This window comes from Pygoscelis adeliae, unplaced genomic scaffold (genome assembly GCF_000699105.1).
Source record: "Pygoscelis adeliae isolate BGI_AS28 unplaced genomic scaffold, ASM69910v1 Scaffold467, whole genome shotgun sequence".
In the NCBI taxonomy this organism is placed as follows: Eukaryota; Metazoa; Chordata; class Aves; order Sphenisciformes; family Spheniscidae; genus Pygoscelis; species Pygoscelis adeliae.
Genome location: NW_008825253.1, coordinates 1,745,583 through 1,764,852, shown reverse-complemented (window position 1 = coordinate 1,764,852; position 19,270 = coordinate 1,745,583). Strand labels below are relative to the sequence as shown.

Here is a 19,270-nt window from a genome sequence, read left to right as displayed (position 1 = left end):
CCCTCGCGCGACGCCGCCATCTTGCAAGCGGACAAGCGGAGGGGCTGAGCTCCGCCGCTGCCTCTGCCTCTCCCCCTCCCCTCCGGCCGGGCTGCCTTCTTCCGGGGCCGGGGGGCCGGAGCCGGCAGGTAAGGCCTTCAGAAAGGGGCACGCTCGCCCGCTCAGCCCACTTCAGCCGGCTGTGTGCGGGCAGGACGTCCCCCTTCCCCAGTGCTCTCTCCCCTTCCCCACACAGGGCTCCGCCGCCTGAGGAAGGGGTTTCGTCGCGCTCCCCTCAGGGGCCCTGTGGGAGGGGGGCCCTCTCCTGGGCCGCCCCTCTGCTCTGCGACCGGGGGCTCCTCGCCGTCCTCCAGCCCTACAGGTGAAGGGGAGCGGCGTGCTCGCTCCCACGCTGGGGGTTGCGGCGTGCCCAGGCCTCTCCCCCGAGAGGAGGGAAGGGATCCTCAGGTACCCTGGGGTGCCTGGGCGGGCTTCCTTTCCCAGGGCGTGTGTAACCCACCTGGAGTAGCTGAAGGACTTGTAGGGAGGTGTGGGGTGGAAGGGTTGAGCCTCTGCCGTTTAGCCCAGGGCGATAGGTTAGTGTGGAGGGCCCTTCTGGGGCCGGGGAAATGCCCTGTGGGGAGATGGGTGATAAGGTTCAGTTTTCCTCCAGCCCGTGGGAATCAATTGTTCAGTACCGTGGTTATCCCAGACAGTTATTCCTGCCTTTGCTTTCTGTGTGGACATGCTCAATTCGTGGTGTAAAGCCAGTGGGAGTAGGGTGTCATGTGTACCCAGTCCGGTAATTGTTGTGTTCATCATGATGTGTCTGTGTAACTGTGGGCAGCCCAGGAGAAAGGGTAGGAGTTTGCAGGCTGCAGTCTGCTCTATGGTGCGTGTGTTCTCCCAAATCTGCTGCAGGCTCGGAAGATTTGTCCACCTCAAGCTGGAGGGTTATGGTCCCACTTACCCTGTGGAGTCATATCTTTACACATCTAATAAAGTTTTGTGAGCTTATTGTCATCCCAACACCTGCTTCAAGGTTGATGCATCAATATAACTCTACAAATGCAGCTTCCCCCCACCACACACACACTGTAGCCCACTTGTTGCTGCTGAAGTACGTCTGCAAGAGAGTCGTTGACCTATGGTTATGTGAAGAGCTATGTTCAGTGTTGCTTGTGAATATGTCAGTGTCTTACTGTGGTGTAAAATGCACCCTGAACAATAATCAGGAACCAACAACTCTTGTCTTTCAGCAGCTCTCTTAACTCTCATTTCCCTCATCCATGGAGAAAAGAAGGTAACACAATTGGAAAAAAAACCTGTGTCTTCAGGACACCACATGAATACTTTTAGTAATATTGAAAGTTGTCTCTACGGTGTTTCCCTCTATTCACACAAGCAGGGTGCTTTCAGGTGTTGTTTTGAGACCTAAAAGCATTTCTAGTACACGCTTTGTTGGATTTAAGATGTATCTTTAACACCATTATAAATATTTGACGGATGAGCGACATTAGTTAACAGCTGGGAGTTAGAGAGAGTAAGTGTGCAGCAGACCAAAGGAAGAAACACTAGCTAAGAAAGAGGTTTTTAATTCTCCTTAAATTGTTGGGTACTGAGTTTGGGAGTGACATAGGGATATAGCTGAGCTTTAGACTGGATGTCTGTAACCATACTGCCTTCTAGGATTTTTTTTTCTTCTCGTCTGAAAGCAAAGGCTGAAAGGGATGGGGTCTTGCTTTAGTGGTAAAGGGGGGTACACCATGTTCTAGGAGAGTCGAAACATCTAGGCGTTCACATTCTGTTGCTGAAGTTGTAGCTACTTGTGCTCTCTTTCTGCACATTTTGGAAGTTTTGATGACAGGCAGGTTTTCACTCAGAGCAACTGAGCATAGCACAGCCTCTTGATGAAGAGATTTGTTGTTAGGAAGTTCCTGACCTCACTTTGGCTCTTAATTGAGAATGAATCGGGTACGGTTTCTGTGATGAGGTCAAACTGAGCAAGGGTATGTCTAGTTGCAAAGGTGGGCTGAATGAGTTTATAGAGTTAGCCAGCTGTTCCTGTAAGTATGAAAACTTGTTTTTCTTTTAGATGCTGTTTTGGAGTATTTAATAGTTGATATACCATCAGGTTTTTGTAACTGATTACGTGTGACTATTAGATAATTACGTTTCTCTGCAGGGAGTTGTTTACCAGGAAAGAAGTTACTGATTTATCCTGACTTCTGTTTACTTTGTTCTGAATTATGCCACTCATATTTGATATTTTCAGTCCCCTACATAATGCTGAAATGGATGATGAAGGATTGGACTATTTATACAGCAGAAGTGAAGTGCTGTAGCCTAGGATTTTTTTGAGTTGAATGCTCCTTCGATCTATCAGTGGCTGCTGGTCAACGTGATTTTTTTTTTCTTTTATTTGAACAAAATGTTATAGTAGAAGAATTCATGAAAATGCGATGTAACAAAGAATTAAAAAAAGTGTCAAGATGGAATCCTATCAAATCCTTGGCGGGATTAGTGGTTTGTGCCTTTATTTGGGAAAAAAATTGCATAGATTTCCTCTTGATATTTTTCTCCTGTTTTCACAGGAGAAATATTAGTATCAAAGAATGACAACAGCTGCTTCACCACTTGGATGCATTGTGCAAGCGGTCATTATTTACAGCTACCAACTTCACTGAACTCTTCCTTACATTTCATCCTTATTTGTAAGTTTATAATGTATTGCAAAGTGATGGAAAGATATGCAGCTATGGAAATAGACTTTTCTAGCCAATTTAGCAGAGCCAGGACCCAGGAGCTCTGTTTAGCTCAATTCTACCTCTGACTGGCATTGTGATCTTGAAAAAGTCAGTAAACGTTGCTCAGTTCTGGAGCATGGGCTTGACAAGCTGATGGAAAAGAGAATCTGTGTTACTAGATGATAGCCTGAGGAAAACATTTTAAAAAAGAAAAAAAACCCAAGAAAAAACCTGTTGAAGTTAGGAGGTTGTCTGGGGGGATCTTCGGAGGCCTCCAGGGAAGCATTCTGCTGGAGGGTGTGTGAAGTTTGGGGGCAGGAGAAGGAAGGCAAGGCAGGCTGAAGTCCCCTTCTTCATGCCGTATCGTTAGGTATGCTGAGCTGGGTCACTAAACAGCATGGCTTGTGGGTCACAACGTTCTGTAAGGATATATTCCTGGTACTGTTAAAGTGGTGGTAGCAAATATTAAGGATGCTGGAAAATACAGGCTTATGGGAAACACTTTGCTTTCTCAACAGAGAAAATTTATTTCTTTTTTGTTTTTAACATTGTGGCTTTAACAGACCTTTGATATCTTGCAGTCTTTTAGAAGCGGCAAAACAACTTAGGTTTGATGTTTTGTGTGCCATCAACTGAAATTGGAGCCATCATGAATATAACCAAGGGTGGACTGGTGCTGTTCTCAGCTAATTCCAATTCGTCATGTATGGAACTATCGAAGAGGATTGCTGAGTAAGTAAAATCCTGCAGGGCAGCTTAGAATCTTGGTGTTATTATGATGGGACTTTTTTTACTGAAGAACTGATTTCTCTGTTTAAGGAAAGTTACACAGGAAAACTGCCATGGTTTGCAAGAACATCTAGTGTACTGTACCGGGCAGCGTATTTCAACAGATCAATAACAAAGAAAATAACTTGTGTTTAAATTGTTTGGTGGCAGGTTGTGATTGGCTGCAGTATGTTGTAGAGAACATGTGGGAAAATTGTTTGGGTAGCGTTAAAAAATCATGGCAGAAATTTTTATCATTTTCTCGTTCTCCTTGTAGCAGAGTTTTCTTAGACGGCAAAGCTGCATCCGTCCTGCTCGCTGTGTATTTTAGATGGGGGCATTTGTTTAGCTTTAAATGCATGAATAGCTTCAGCAGAACTTTTATGACTTAAGGAAATTTTTACCGTGCTGCTATAGCAGTATTAGGATGCGTAACATTACCAGGAGTATTGCACATGATGGGTTTCTTCCTGAGGCTTATGTACATAAAGTCAGATATAGATAGGAGGAGAAAGGGGAGTGCAAAGGAGCTGAAATTATGTATTGCAAGGGCTTGGGCGTGAGTGCATAGCATACTCGATTGTCTCCTTTTTTTAGTGATGGGGGCTTGTGCTAATACTGAAGTGGAATAGACGTAGCAGACGTTAGTCTTCCATTATTCATCAAATAGAGCTCCCTAGTATTTCCTATTCACTCTGCGTTGACGTTTTTTCTATAGAGAAGAATGATTTAAAAGCGGTCTTTTAAGCATTGTGCATGTTTATGTTGCCATGTGTATACACATATATATGGCAATATATGTAGAATGTATATAGAAATCCATATTAAAAATTAGAAATTGTTACATAATTTAGTAATCAAGCATTTTTTTCCGTTGCTTGTTCTTCTGAGCTTGGCTTGAAAATGAGTTCAGCTTAGGCTGCAGTGCAGCATCTGGAAATTTAGATGCTTTGTTAAGAGATTTCCACTATAATTACTGGTTTTATGGTTTGGGGTTTTCTTTTCTTGGTTTTCTCCTGTAAAATATAGCCTTTTCAGTAAGTATTGCATTGTATGGGCTTTGCATTTGTTGTGCCCTTCATTTTCCCATATTGACTTCCATTTTTTCTGCTCCTGCAGGCGCTTAGGAGTTGAGATGGGGAAGGTTCAGGTTTATCAAGAGCCAAATAGAGGTGAGCATTTAATTGTCAAAACTGGAAACTTACCTAACTATGATGTGCATGCGTTGGCTCCCCTTTTCTTAGACTCTGTTGAATTTTGCTATTGCAATTATTACATATTTCTCTTCTTGGCAGAAACAAGAGTGCAGATTCAGGAGTCTGTGAGAGGAAAGGATGTATTTATCATCCAAACAGTCTCAAAGTGAGTAACTGTTTAAAGACACTGTGCTAGCATTTTGGCATGGGCTGTCCATAAGAATGCTTCTGTTTTAATTTTTCTTTGCATTTTATATATATGATACAGTATAATAAGCTTAGCTTAACTAGATAGAGGCTTCTCTTTGTGGGGTTTTTGGGTTGTTTGGTGGTTTGTTTTGGTTTTTTGATACGTGCACAAAGAAGACTTCAGTATAAGCTAACCTTCTTATTTTCGTTTTCAGTGAATATGTCAATGAAACTTTCCCCTGGGTCTCTGCATTCTTTTGCCAAGTGCATTCTTTTGCTTATGTCATTCTCTTTAAATTCTTCCCTTTTCAGCTACCCCATCTCCAGCACTGTTAAAAAGTTCCAAACGTAGGAGGAGCATTTCCTAGGCAATGCGTCCTGTGATTCAGAAAACAACTTTTTTTTTTTATGCTTTAGAATTTAAATTAGAATTTAAATTTCTAATGGCAACAGAAATAGTAGGTCTCTTAGTTGATGACCAGTTCTCATCCAAAAAGGTACCCTCTCAATATTTTCATTTAGGGCAGAAAATAGATGGTAATTGTTAAATATTTAGCCTGCTGTTGGCTTGAACAATAGAGGAATATGTTGTAAAGTCTGAAACTTTTTTTTTAAAAAAAAGCTTATCTATATCAAAAAATATATTTTGTTTTGTGCATAATAGAAATAGTGTTGGAGATAAATTATGGACTGCTTTGTTACAGCAACATGCTGTATTGCTAAAAGCCTGAAAATGGTATAACAAAAACTGCTGAATTGCCCAAAACAGCCAAGTGAGATATTTCATTATTTCAGGAAGTGTAATTCTAGTAAAGAGATAAAATGCTGAGTCCAGGGCACTTGCCGTCCTGAGGTGCACAGCTGGATTCTTAGTGAAGATTGCTCAGTCACCGTACTCTCTACTACCCTGGAGTGAAATCCCTGGAGTGGGTATAGATACTGTGTTGATTACAGGATTTTTATGCACGAGATACAGAACTAGATGCTTCTTGTTCCAGGGATGTGAATACTACGATCATGGAACTCCTGATCATGGTGTACGCTTGTAAAACCTCCTGTGCCAAAAGCATTATTGGAGTGATTCCTTACTTCCCCTACAGCAAACAATGCAAGATGAGGAAAAGGGGCTCCATTGTGTCTAAATTACTGGCTTCGATGATGTGCAAAGCTGGTAAGAATGCAGATTATTATGAAATAATCAGGGCAATGGGGGCTCCTGCTGTCAGCTTTCAGGTTTAGAGAGGTCTGTGCACAAGTTGGGACTCTGTTTAAAAATAACTGCCAAGTTTTTTGTTAATTTAAAACCCACATAGAAAGGGGAATGTAATTAGAAATGTTTCCAAATTATGAGTTCATAAAAAAACCAAACTTGTAACAGCCATTTTACATTGTGTCCTACCAAGCTGGCAAAATGAGTCTGCTGGACTCTGCTGCTTTGGGCCATGGTATCTCTCTCTCGTAATACTGTTCTTTGCCTTTCTAACGCTCTCAAACAGTTGTGCTTTGTCATTTCTAGCCTGTTTTTTACCTGTTGGATGAATGTGCTTTGTATCTGTCCTTTACATTTGAGATGATGTGGGAGAATGAGATTATTCATTTTCACAGCCTTCAACACATTTTCTTTTCCGCTCCTTTCCCTTTGCTCCTGTCCCTGGGAAAAATGGGCAGTTACAATGAACACAGTGGGATCTGGTTTCTTATTTTGAGAGAAGTATTTCGATGATTAGGATTTGGGCCCATTTTTCAGGAGTTCAGAACTTTAATGTTAGCTGTGCCGGGGCCTTGCTATGTGGCAGAGGACGATTTATCTTACTAGTGCTCCCATTTTGTCACATGTTGACTGGAGAAAGGTCTTACCTGCCTCAGTGTGGCACTACTGAGTCAATTATGTAGAGTGTTCTGAGGTTCTTTTTAAAAAAAGGACACTGTAGAAATCTCAAAACATGATAATGCCGGTGTACTTAAAAGGGACATAGTTAATATGCTACGTACTTTCACGAAGTATAGTATTCTTGTTCTAATGCAGCTTAGAGATTTTGTTCTGGACAAACTTCAGTGAAACTTGCTAGAGAAATAAAGTGTGTGTCTGTTGTTCTCTCTTGCTTTTCTTGATGTGCTTCTCTGTATGTCTTTTTATATTTTTTTTTTAAAGGACTAACTCATCTTATTACCATGGATTTACATCAGAAGGAAATACAGGGCTTCTTCAATATTCCAGTTGATAACTTGAGAGCATCTCCATTTTTACTACAGTACATCCAAGAAGAGGTGAGGAGGGCCTGCTATTACAGTTGCTTTTTTAAATTATTTTCTGTCATGTCTCAAGGCTTCTGAAACAAATTCCTCTGAAAAGACTAACTCTTCAAATAGAATTTTAAAGGGGGGAAGGTCATGTCGGGGCAGGGAGTGGTATGGGGGCAGTTGGTTCTTCTCTTCCCCACAGGCTTAAGTTTTGCTTTCATGAAGAGCTGGCGTTTTCTCATCCGCACAGTGATGCTGTTCTGTCTTCTTAGATATATTCCCCTAGCTAGTATTAAAAAAAAAAAGAGGATTTTCTTGGTCTTTATGTCCTCTTCCTTTCCTATTTCCCGTTTCCTTGATGTTTATAGGATGGACTGCTTGTGCAGGTGTAATTTATATCGCATTATGAAAACACTTTGGAAGTTAAGTTGTAGACTATGAGAGAGCCTATCGATCATACTCTGAAAGTAAGGACAGATGACTTCTTGCGTGGAAATCTTCACCTGCTCTTTGTTCAGCATGTCTTGACTTGAGGAGCTTAACTTCTGATACTCTGTGCGTCCATTTCTCCAGCTTATTTTTATAAGTGCTTTGAGAAGTGCTTCTGGTAGAGTCATACACAAATTGTGCAAATGATAATTGTAGGTATAAGATGCATATTATGCCTCTGACTAATGATAATTTGGAATTAAGCAAATGCTTTCTTCCTGGTGAGAGAAAAAGTTAAGCTCACTCTTTGGAATCCAAGCTATTTCTTTTTATAGAGATATTTAAACCTCAATTTGAAAAACCAAAAAAAAACAAAACAAAAAAACCCCAAACCAAGCCAACATGATCTTGTTGTGACAGTGTTAAAATCTGTTTGGGGAATCAGTTACCATTTGAATCTATTGTTATCATTTCATTTGGTAATAGAGTCAGAGGATGATAGAACAAAACTCCAGGCTCTGGCTTTGCCACCGTCATTCATCTTGTATACCAGGAGAGAAGTATTGCACATTGTAAGCACTTTGTAAGTTAAAAAAAGGAAAAAGCGGAAAACCGAATACGCAGACACAAGACAAGTTGTGCCTTTATATGCTGCTTGAATGTATGGATTATGGTTGATAACAAGAACGTGTTCCTGGTTTAGTCTTGAAGCACATTTTGATACATGAGCTCTTAGTGGTTTACAAAGAATTGTTGCAGCTTTGAGCCTGGCACTGCTGTGCAGTCTAACAAATGAACATTTGTAGAGATCTGCTGAAGTATGTGTAGAGAGGTCTTAAAGATACTTTCAGTTTTTCATCATTCCTCTGCTTGTCCATGAGATGACTTGCCAAAACTAGAGGTGACTGAATGTATCTGATCGCATGGGATCTATACTGGCAAGTACCTTCACCACCCAGGTCACTTATAGTATCTATTCTTAAAAGTTTCATCCAGTGCTGCTCAGGAGGAATTTAGTATTCATCTCAAGTTCACAGTGGCAGCAGCTTGCTGTGTATCCTGCATTGTGAATGCCAAAGCACGAAAAACGTTTCAAATGGGAGTTGTGATGGGGTATATTGAGTAGCATGAAATAGAGTCCAGCTTGATGAGAATGGAGGTCACTTGAAAAGCATTTAACTGAAAGTTAAGAGGATGAGGGCTTGTAGTTGTTCCCTGTCGGGAATTTAGGCATAGGTGTGAAGAGAATTACTTGGTGTTCTGGGATTAAGACAGTCCAGTCAGTGAAATTTATATGGTATAAAAATAATTTGGTGATTTTCCTTTGTATGCTTAGCAAAGGTTCAATACTTAGTGTCTTCTCTCTTTCCTGTGCGTACATGTTAATCTTAGAGTGATGTAGCTCTTTGTTACAAGGAGTTGTTGATGTCTTACTGTCTTTGGGATGACATTTCTGCCTTTCTGACTTCATTTTTAAAGAGCTGAGAACAAATTGGATAATTTGGCAGGGGAAAAATGAGGCAATGATGTCTGAACGAGATCAAAGCCTTTATTATGTCAAGTGACAGGCCCTGCCTTGTCCATACCTTCCATCATGTTAATCTTTGTGGCCTGTTGTGTTTGTAAAGGACAGAACATGCTGAATTCCCAGTATTATAGGTGGAGTTAGTAGCATTGAGGATTATTAAAGTTGCCTGACACGTCCTCAGAAAAGCTCTTGTTTTCAGTTGGTTAGGCCCATGCCCAAATTCAGAACTTAATTTTTTCTTTCCCATGCCTATTTTAGGTAGGCTGCCTTTGGAAACATTCAGCCAGTGTGGTTTGTATGTTTGAGGATAAGGTTGTGGAAGAACTGATCTTGCTTGTGTTTGGAAAAAAACCCCAACCTTTTCTATGCTCTGGAACGGGTATTTGACATCTGACAGCAGGGCGATGAACTGCATGTCAGGGTATCATCCCCCCAACTTTGTGAAATTACAACTGTAACAGATCAATTTGGAGGTATTCATTAAAGAGTCTTCCATCCCTTCACACTGGGATTCTGAGGATTGGATCTGCTCTGTAGGACCTTGCTTGCTGTTGCAGCTGAGAGTGGCTGTGGACTACCGTTATGGCAGCTGATAGAAGGACAGACAGGTTCTCTGTATGCTGCTCTCCGTGGCAGACAGATCGTCCCAGGGCAGCACAGTGAAGGAAAATGCTGAGTTTGCAAGCAAGGGGGTAAGATGAGGTTTTGGAGGGAGCACAGATAGCTGTTAGAAAGGAGGACTGGAAGTGCAAGTGGTGGAATGCTGAAGAAGTTATGAGCAAGGAAAGACGAGTCTGATGTGGAGTCACTGTTTGCAGGGAAAATGGAGACTAGGATAAGAAACTTGTGAGAGATGGGGACTAAAATGCTGGCTAAATGGAGAGGGGGAGTCTGGAGTGAAAAGCCAGTATGAGAATGGGGCAGGGCAGGGGCAGCAAAGACTGACTGAAGTACCCGTCGGGCCTCAAAATGAAACCCAGACTTCTTGGCCTTACCACTTTGCTGCTGTCGGCATTTGCGGCAGCATCCTCTAGTGCTGATCTGCGTAGAAGACGGTTTGCAGCAATATTAGACTGTGACTCCAGGATCAGTGCAGTGAATGTGGAATTTTGATCCCTTTTGATGGTCCATATAGTCAGAATGATGTGATGGAGAGGCGTTACTTTTTTTGGTGCACTCTGAAAAACAATAGGAAATAGATGAAATGCTATGTTTTCAAGCGATTAAAGACTGCCACGTGCACGCACAAGACATTTAAGTTGAACAGGAAACTTTAATTTTGATGATTTCCTGTTTCTTTTAACACTTGGGCTTGTAGCCCTGATGTTCTTCTAAAGCAGTTACTTTTGTGTAATCTGTAATACAACGTGGTGTTTATGAAAGGTACAGTTTTAAGTTAATACCTGAATTTTCTAAATACGTGTTTTTACTGAGCTGTGAACTCTGATCATGTACCATGGATTCTTGAGGTTGCTTTCTTATGTTAGGTAAAATGTTCGATGCTTAAAATTCTTCTGGCAAAATAAAGTTCTCTGATTCTTACTGAGTTTAAATTTGTCTAAAGATACGAAGTAGACATTGCTATCTGTTATTTACTACAGATACCAGACTACAGGAATGCTGTAATTGTGGCCAAATCACCTGCGTCTGCAAAGAGGTGGGTAAGATCTGCTCTCTTATGTTAGAGCAGGAAATCTCTGTCGTGATTTTGTTCTTTGGATCGAGTGAAGGACAGATACCCAGTAATGAGAAGATGCAGCCTTCAAATCCCTCCCAATTCTGCTTTGTCAGATGTGTAGTTTTTACATCATTGCTATAATCCTAATAAATCGAAGGAGAGTAAAAACAAACAAAAGGATGAGGTAAATCAATACAGTGCTTAGGATAAAGAAGGTATTTAATCACAGTACATTTGTGTGCATTTACATTATAAATTTCCTGCTATAAATGAAGAAAAATGGCTGGAAGTATAACGCCATTAATCCAAAGTAATTGCTTAGCATGGTCATAACTTATAACATGGTTGATCAGATCCTAAATACGGATGGCTTACCATCTAGCGTGGTGAAACAGGATTTGATGTGTGAGATGATTTTGATTGTGAAATCCTTGTTGGCTGAACGACTGTTCTTAACCCATGAAGCTTTTTGGTTGACTATTCCTAAACTCTTTGGAATTACACTGCTGCTGTAAGAGTTGGACGATGGTTTAAGAGATACTGTATTTACTGTGGCATCAAACTAATAGTTTGTTGAAAAGTTATCTAGACTTTCATGCCAAGGAATCATGATACTCTTTGTAAGAAGGGTTTTTGTTATTTTATATAACAAATCAGAAAGGCTTTAATTTGTAGAAGTATAGTGAGGGGAACAACTTTTGTCATCTTTGTTTTCCAGCAGTACTTTTTATGTGATTTCTTTTGTTTTGGCCAGTTACGTTAAATTTGCTTGCCTTTGTTTCTTTTACTTGGTGTCGGTCTTGCCTCTTGGGAGTAGGCAGACATTTGTTGAAGCATTTTCGTGCTCGTCAAGTAATTGTGCATGCCAGCACATAGCCTACACATACCTTTAACTGATCAGACAGATAAGTTGCACACGTAGCCGATTTCTGTAGGAGAAGATCCCAGAGCTGTATTGTTTAGCTTCTTCATGTGTACATGTGAGCATGTAAGAGTAGTGTTTGAGGAGGAGGTACATTGTATTTGGAAAAGGGTGATTGAATGCTTCGGCCTAATCAAGGAGAACACTTCTCAGATGAACGTCTGCTTGTGGAAGAGAACCTTTGCTTGATGAAGTTCAGAATGTTTCTGTGGTTTCTGAGCTCACTGGAAAATGAATAAATCATTTTACTGTTACTTTGAACTTTATTCAGTTTAATATTGCATTTTAAAGTAAATATTATGGTTTTGTTGATAGGATTATGCCTTCTAAGTCATAACTCTTAAAGTTTGGAATCATAATTTGTCTGTAGTTAACTACATGAAAAAATACCCGAAGTGTATGATAACCTCAGGGCAGAAGATTCTTCATTTTTAATTAACTGAGCATCACGATGGACATATTATTCTCTGGACTTTGAGTTGTTTGGATAGTGAAACGAGGCTTAAGCGTAAAGGAGGTGATTCAGGCCACAGGTCTTAGATGCTAACGTTAGAACAAAGTCACTCACTCTGGACATGCCAGTCTCACTTTGACCAGAAGGAGACCAGATCCCTGGCTTAGGCTAGATACCGAATTCTTGGGTGTGGACGGTAAGGTAGGATGAATCTGCTAATTTTTCCTTGCTGCTTCCAGCATCTGGGATGCTGGATGCAGACAAGCACTGTCTGTGAAATTCCTATTTTCCTGACTCTCTGCTTTCCCCACTCCCCCCAGCTAACCTTACACTTCTTTACATAAATTCCTCATTTTAGTTGAAGAAATACCTGCAAGGTGAAGGAACTTTTTGTAATCTTGTAAAAATCCAGGCTGTTTAACTTTGAAGAGTGATTTGTCAGGCAAAATAATCGTCTGGATTCTCTTTTCTGTAGGATATCTAAGGTTATGTGTGAGAAGGTCAGGGATATCGTCTTTATTTAGCGCACATCTTGCTAAAAATAAATAGGTGAACACTTGTTTTCTGTTTTCATGTGAATATTTTTTTCCCTATTAAATGTAGACAATCCAGACATCTAGGCTATTCTCGGTTACTGTTGGATGAGACCTGCTAAAGCATGGGATCTCAAGAATGCCGAAGGCTAGGAAATGTGTTTTTGACCGTTGAGCAAAACAGAAGGGAGTTATCAGAATTATGTGATTTGTAGCATTTATCCTTCTGCTTCAAGGCCAGTATGAGTACTTTCAAGGTTTTTCTGACTCTCACAAGCTTGGTGAAAACAAGATGCTAAGGGGCAAGTGGTTTCTTCTGTGTGTTTTCCTAAAATTTTAGGATCATTCCATTTTTCCTCTGAGACGTTAGAAATAAAATGGAAGTAGATAAGGATTGTATGTATGTGAATTCTTTTAAATTTAATGTATTTCTATTTGTTTTAACCCTTTCCCTTTTTTTACAGTCATTTGCTGAGCGCTTGCGGTTGGGAATTGCTGTGATTCATGGGGAAGCTCAAGATGCTGAGTCTGACATGGTGGATGGTCGACACTCACCACCCACAGCCAAAAATGTAGCTGCTATTCATCCCAGTTTGGAGATACCCAGTAAGTAAGTTTGTGTGTGAAAGTGTTCACCTATCATTTTTTGTGGTTTTGGGGGATGGGGCTGGCAGTGACGGACCATCAAAAAGGAGTGGTTCTTCTAAAAACAGCGGGGGGGGGGGAAGATTCCTTTTGGATGCTCTTTGTCCGTGGTTTTAGTGCCGGGCCGTACGTGAGCACTGTCCCCTGTGTAGGAGGGGCTGTGTCATTACAGGTAATCAGAAGAGCCCCTGGCAGAGAGGGCCCACTTTTTTGCCATTTACTTTTTCTGCTGGAATTTTTCTGGGGGACAGAGCTAATAAGCTGAGCTGACGCTGGGTTTGAGCGTAGCTCCGTCATGGGCCTTGACAGAGTAACCTTGCTGAACGTGGATGTGATCTATAGCTGCACCAGCAAAACTTCATTGCGTAAACCTAGTTTGGGTCTCAGTAGGGTGATTGAACTGGCCGTGTCTCCAAGCCACTCTATTCTCTGTACTAAAATTAAGAATTAATTGAATTGGTTAAGAATTTGGTTGTAAATGAATGTAGTTAATACTTTGCCTAAGCTTAAAAAAAAATCATTTATGTACTAAAATCCTGCTGTTTTTTTCCCAGTAATGCTGTGGTGGTTGAAATAGTTGTTGCTTCACTTCTCTCTATAACAGCGGTGACCCATGCAAAGCAGACATTTCCACACTGGAAGTAAATTGTATAAACTTTCTCTTTCTTTCTCCTCTCTACCCCTCTAAAAAAAATTGTCATTAATAAGTGCTGATTCCCAAGGAAAAACCACCCATCACAGTTGTTGGAGATGTAGGAGGAAGAATAGCGATCATCGTGGTAAGTAAGATGCCATCGCTTTTGATAAATTATATTAAATGTGTTAAAGTTGCAGAAATCGAGTAGATTTTCTGTGGTGTCAGCAACTGAACTTCGGTTGACGGTGGGCTTTCGATACTGCACTTTTTACACCATGAGGTAGCATTCTGCACGCTTACTGAAGCTGACTGTGTGAACTATGAAGTGATCCATGCTGAAAAGCAGCATTTGGACCTTGTTTCCATGAAAAGGCCAGATAAAATTCTGTTGAAGTGCTTGCCTGTGAAGGTGAGGAGTTTCAGGTGGTGCTTATACATCAGGTGAGGGGAAAATCGCCATGTTTCTATTCTGTGAGTTTAGAAATGCCAGTGAAGTAGATATGATGCAGTCTTACGGTTTCTCTAAAGCAGAGCGTAATCTCTGGGCTTTTAATGGAAAAGGTCAGTTTTCTGTTAGTTTGGTTTTTGAATGAATGTCGGTTGTCCTGGCTTTTCCCTCTTCCCCTCATGGAGCAATCCCTCTGCCCTTGATGTTTCTTTAGTTTTGGACACTGCTTTCCTGCTCTTTCGCACCTACCGTCTAGCTCAGGTGTCTGAAGAACAGCATCAATAAAAACGTCCATTTTGTGTTGGCTGTAAACCGTTACACTCGAAAAAGATGTAATGTCAATCTGGGTGTGCTGGGTTGAGCTGTCTGAGGACGTGGTGCCTCTTCACTGACTTGATCTTATTTTGACAGGATGACATTATAGATGACGTTGACAGCTTTCTTGCTGCAGCTGAGACCCTCAAGGAAAGGGGGGCTTACAAGATCTTTGTAATGGCCACACATGGCCTGCTATCTTCAGATGCTCCCAGGCTGATAGAGGAATCTGCAATCGATGAAGTAAGCACGGATTCTGGATTTCTGATCAGATTATTTTGTTTTTTTTCAAGCAAGTGATTTTCTCCTGACTTGATTCTTAAAATATACTGGCATTAAGAATGTAGCTGGGAGGTTCCTGGGTTCAGGCTTTCTTACTGTGGAATTGTATGCTAGAATACTAGCGTCTGCGCATCCTTAAACTATAGCAGTGGGAAACTAGGGAAGTAGTGGGACGATGGACTGCCAGTATTAGCAGACTTTTCCCTTCAGTGTGGCGGGTATTTTTGTACCTTCCTTTGGACTTGCATGGCAGAATGAAAGGGAGGAAGGACAGTGCCATTAGTATCCATGGATACAGGGACGTTCCCTTTCGCAGTTCTAATAGGGGAGGTGGAAAACATAATGGACCTACGTCTTTCTGATCTTTTTTTTTTTTCTGTAGGTGGTTGTTACAAACACAATTCCCCATGAAATACAAAAACTCCAGTGCCCTAAAATCAAGACTGTGGATATCAGCATGATCCTCTCAGAAGCCATTCGCAGGATCCATAACGGGGAGTCCATGTCGTACCTTTTCAGAAATATAGGACTGGATGATTAATGGTTTTTATTCTAAAGAAACACCCCGGGCCAAACTGGAAGCGAACAGATAATGAGCTGTGAAGCATCATGCTTACCTTAATATTTCTATTGAGCCACTTTTTGTTTTCTCTTGGTTTAAGTATCAAGGTAGAACAGTTTTTAAGAGCAATTTTTTTCTTTGCAGGGTTTTTTTTTTTGGGGGGTGGGTGGGGAATAAACATTTTACAAAAAACTGTTCTAGTTGCTTTTAGGTTAGTTGCACTATATACATGATGGAAAAAACCCACAAAACACTTGAGGCAAGAATTTGGCTTCTAAATTAAGCATTCCTTTTCCAAAGCTGCTTGCTACAAGTGCTTTAAAAGATAATAAAATGAAGTGACTGTATAATATTTGCATTTTAAAAGCCAAAAAGGTCGTACTGTTGTATGCAGTTAAGTGATTTTGTAGGAGTGCTTTTATAGAAAAGCATATGAAATATGCACCTGTATTTATTTTCTGCGACAAAGAATAAAGATTTGTTTTGTGTGAGCTTTCTAAAAACGTTCCTGTACTAGTCACTTGTCTTCTAAAGTGTGTCCCCTTAAAAATGATTTGCAGGTATTATGTTACTGAAAGAAATCGAGGTGAATTGATTCTTTTATGCTAATGTGTTACTTTGGAATATGACCAGGATTCGGGCTTCTTGGCAGTAAGAATAACGTGTTTTCCTTGTTGTTATAGCGAAACGCCTGCAGACGAGGAGGAGAGGCTGCTTTTCCCTAATACGGATGCTCATTGTCATTTTTCAAGCTGTCTGCTGCTGAGCAGTCTTGTAAAACGCAAAATACAACCTCTCACCATCCGCTTGCAGGTGCTATCGCAAACGTGTGTAGATTAGTTGTAATTTGGCAGTTAGAGTAGGCTTCCAGTGTGCTGCTTTGCTTCTGGGAATGTGGGAGGGAGCTGAATCTACGGCTGGATGTCAGGGAACCACAGGGAGTTGGGAATATTGTGGGAGGCAGAGGTTCCAGCTGGTAAAATCCCAATCGGCTCGTCACAGGCAGAGCTTAACTTGTTCGGGTTGGCTTTCCCAACCATCCTTAGGCACGCGTGTGTGGAATGGCCGGCTAGCTGCCACGCTGTGAGCTTCCGGTCTGGGAGACTTGAAGTTCCTGACCTGATGCAGAGAAAATGGTGGTGGAATTACTGAGCATTTAGGGGTTGTTTGGTCTAATCTCTCTCCATCAGAATGTCCTACAAATGAGTCTAAAACTTCTGGCGTGTTCAAAACCAGAAGTGAAAATTAACCTTTGTTGACACCATTTCTCTCTGCTTGAGACAAACTTCCAAGGGCTCTGGAAGGTTCATTTGCTTTTAAGGATAAAACCAGGTTTTTTTCCTTCCCTTGTCTGTCTTGGTACAGCACTGGGAACTGGAAGACCTAGATACTGCTAAAAGATCTACAGTACTTGATCTTGTTGGTACATTCAGCAAGTCAGATGGTGATTTTATTTAAGCAGCTGCGCGTTTCTGTTCAGCTAATGCTGTTCTTCATTCTGTGAGCTTATTTTGCATAAGATTATTCTGTTTGATTTTTGCAGTCCTGTCCGGAGAGGTACATTCTGTCTCTATGAAATGACAAAATGCAAGGCTGTACCTGGTTGTACTTTAATGACAGTAGGTTCTTAAACAGTTCAGCGATGTTAATCGATACACCAAGCTGACGTATTAACACTTACATGTACTTTGAATGTGTTAATGCAGGTTAAATTCCAGTTGAGCTTGGGTGCCTCAGCAGCTATTTCAGAGAGAGGAGAAACACCCTGACCTGTCTCGGCCATGGACATATTAGTTGCAGTGTATTTATTTTATTAGTGAAACCTCGTGATACATGGTTGGAAAGTGTGCTGCCACCTGAAAATGAGCCAGCGAAGCATTCAGCGCAGAAAACAGTATGATTACTAAATACCCGAAAACATTAAATTCAAAGGTTGTTCCCTGCTGCTTGTTTCCTGTTGGCCTTGGGAGGAGTAGCTTCATCTCTTCTGTGTGCGTTTCTGCCGGTCGGCCCTCGCTGGCGTGCTGAGGCTCCACCTCGGACGTTCACGTTAACTCCTGCGTTTGAGCGTTGCTTTAGCATGTAGGAACCCCCAAACTTTGCCTAGTTCCGTGCAGTGCAATTTGTTGTCTTGATTAGGACTCAAGAATTTGGGAACAGTCGCGGTCGTAAGACCGGCTCGCTGGTCCTTTCATGGTGTTGGGGTGGTTGAAAGGGAGCAGAGCACGTGCGACTTCACTTGGACATTTTTCACACCCCTTTCATTACACCGTGTAACTGCAGAGCTACCTGAACTCCACGTGCTTTTCCCAGAGCAAAAATACCAGATCCCCAGCTATTCTTAGAGGTTTTTCTCTGGGTTCCTTCAAATGTGAAGAACACTTTAAAACCCCCGCTTTATTCAGCAATTTCTACAGTAATTAACTAGTCAGAAGATGATGCAAGTTCTTTCCAGACTTCGTATCTGCAAGAAAAAATACTGGGGTTTGGTTTACAGTTCATAGAAGACAAAAGCCTTGGCAGTTTCTTGTCCAGCAATATCTAGATTTAAGGCACCTCTGCAAGAGGCTGCCGGGAGCCCGTGTCCTGGGAGTCTGCACCGCAGGAAGGCATTCACTGCAGGGGCGGCTTGGGCTGGAGCCTGCAGCTTCTTCGAGAGCAATGCAGAAGAAGCGGAGAACCCCAAGGAGATGGGGATTAAATAGCCGCTCGTTTGTGAGACACCGAAATCAAGAGGTGCTCGCCCGGGCCGTGCTTCCCTCAGGTGGGGAAACCGAAAGGGGAGGCAGGCAGCGGGCAGCCAGGCTGCCCACCCAAGCGCCTTTGGAAGCGGAGCTCCTACTGCCGGCTTGTTTAATGATAAATGCCCTCGGGCCGCTAACGAGTTACTGATTCAGTGACTGTCTGTGTGAGGCTTTTGCCGAGGATGAAGGAGGAGGCAGAGGAATGATGGAGGGCAATTCCACTGCTGGATCCTTTACCCCCGCAGAGCAGTTCAGCGTTGCTGATCTTGTTGTCGTAGTGGTTTATTTTTCCTTAAACGTTGCAGTGGGAATATGGGTAAGAGTGTTTTCTCTTGTTGACTTTCCGCTTTCCTTTTTGAATAGTCTTTTTTTTCAGGGCTGGCTTTTCTGCATGGAATATTTTGAAAGCCTCTATTATTTTCCTGTTGTAGTTTGCACTTATTCTGTATTTTGTGTGTCGTGCTGCATTTGCTCTGTTCTGTTGTACAAACCCTCCGTCCCTTTCACCCCCCCATGGAAAGACTCCTGTAGCCTGAAAATGGGGTGGCATTAACGACAGCGCAAACCTCTCCCCTGGCCTCCGGTCTGCTGGGCGTAAGCAGATCTCCTGCTTGTCTATTAAAGGGTGTTGAGACAAATGCCCTGCTTAACAGAAAAAGCCCTCGGCTACCCCGCGGTTCCAGACAAAGGCTCTCCAAAGCCATTTCCTCTGCCTTGCAGAAAAATCATAGCCAAAGCTGAGCCCTATTAGCCAACCTGTCTGCGCGGGATGGAGGTGGGACGGGCGCATCCTCCGTGCTTCCCCCTCTCGGCGTGTCTCCTTTGCTATTCATGGCTCCAGGTGCTCGGGGTGCAGCCACCGTTTCGTGTAATTAAGCTCGAGTTGCAGGGCTCCCATTAATTATCCAGAGTCTCCTGTCTCTTGGCTTCTTGTCTGGGAGACTTGGTTTCTTGGTGCCTTGTCTGGGTTTGT

At 42.0% G+C, this 19,270-nt stretch overlaps 1 protein-coding gene across 2 annotated transcripts; it reads left to right on the top strand.

Moving 5' to 3' along the window:
* The first annotated feature begins 30 nt into the window (after nucleotides 1-30).
* PRPSAP2 (phosphoribosyl pyrophosphate synthetase-associated protein 2) lies at nucleotides 31-16,050 on the top strand. 2 transcript variants are annotated; one of them, XM_009329393.1, is made up of 13 exons: nucleotides 31-128; nucleotides 2,574-2,693; nucleotides 3,308-3,458; nucleotides 4,614-4,666; nucleotides 4,790-4,856; nucleotides 5,878-6,050; nucleotides 7,032-7,147; nucleotides 10,679-10,734; nucleotides 12,204-12,210; nucleotides 13,129-13,270; nucleotides 14,018-14,088; nucleotides 14,806-14,952; nucleotides 15,374-16,050. In XM_009329393.1, exons 3-13 carry the CDS (start codon nucleotides 3,340-3,342, stop codon nucleotides 15,530-15,532), a joined length of 1,110 nt encoding a protein of 369 aa, XP_009327668.1. In that variant the 5' UTR covers nucleotides 31-128; nucleotides 2,574-2,693; nucleotides 3,308-3,339; the 3' UTR covers nucleotides 15,533-16,050. The 2 variants fall into 2 exon arrangements, with proteins under 2 accessions (XP_009327668.1, XP_009327669.1); XM_009329394.1 differs by lacking the exon at nucleotides 31-128 and adding an exon at nucleotides 403-447.
* Nucleotides 16,051-19,270: the final 3,220 nt, after the last annotated feature.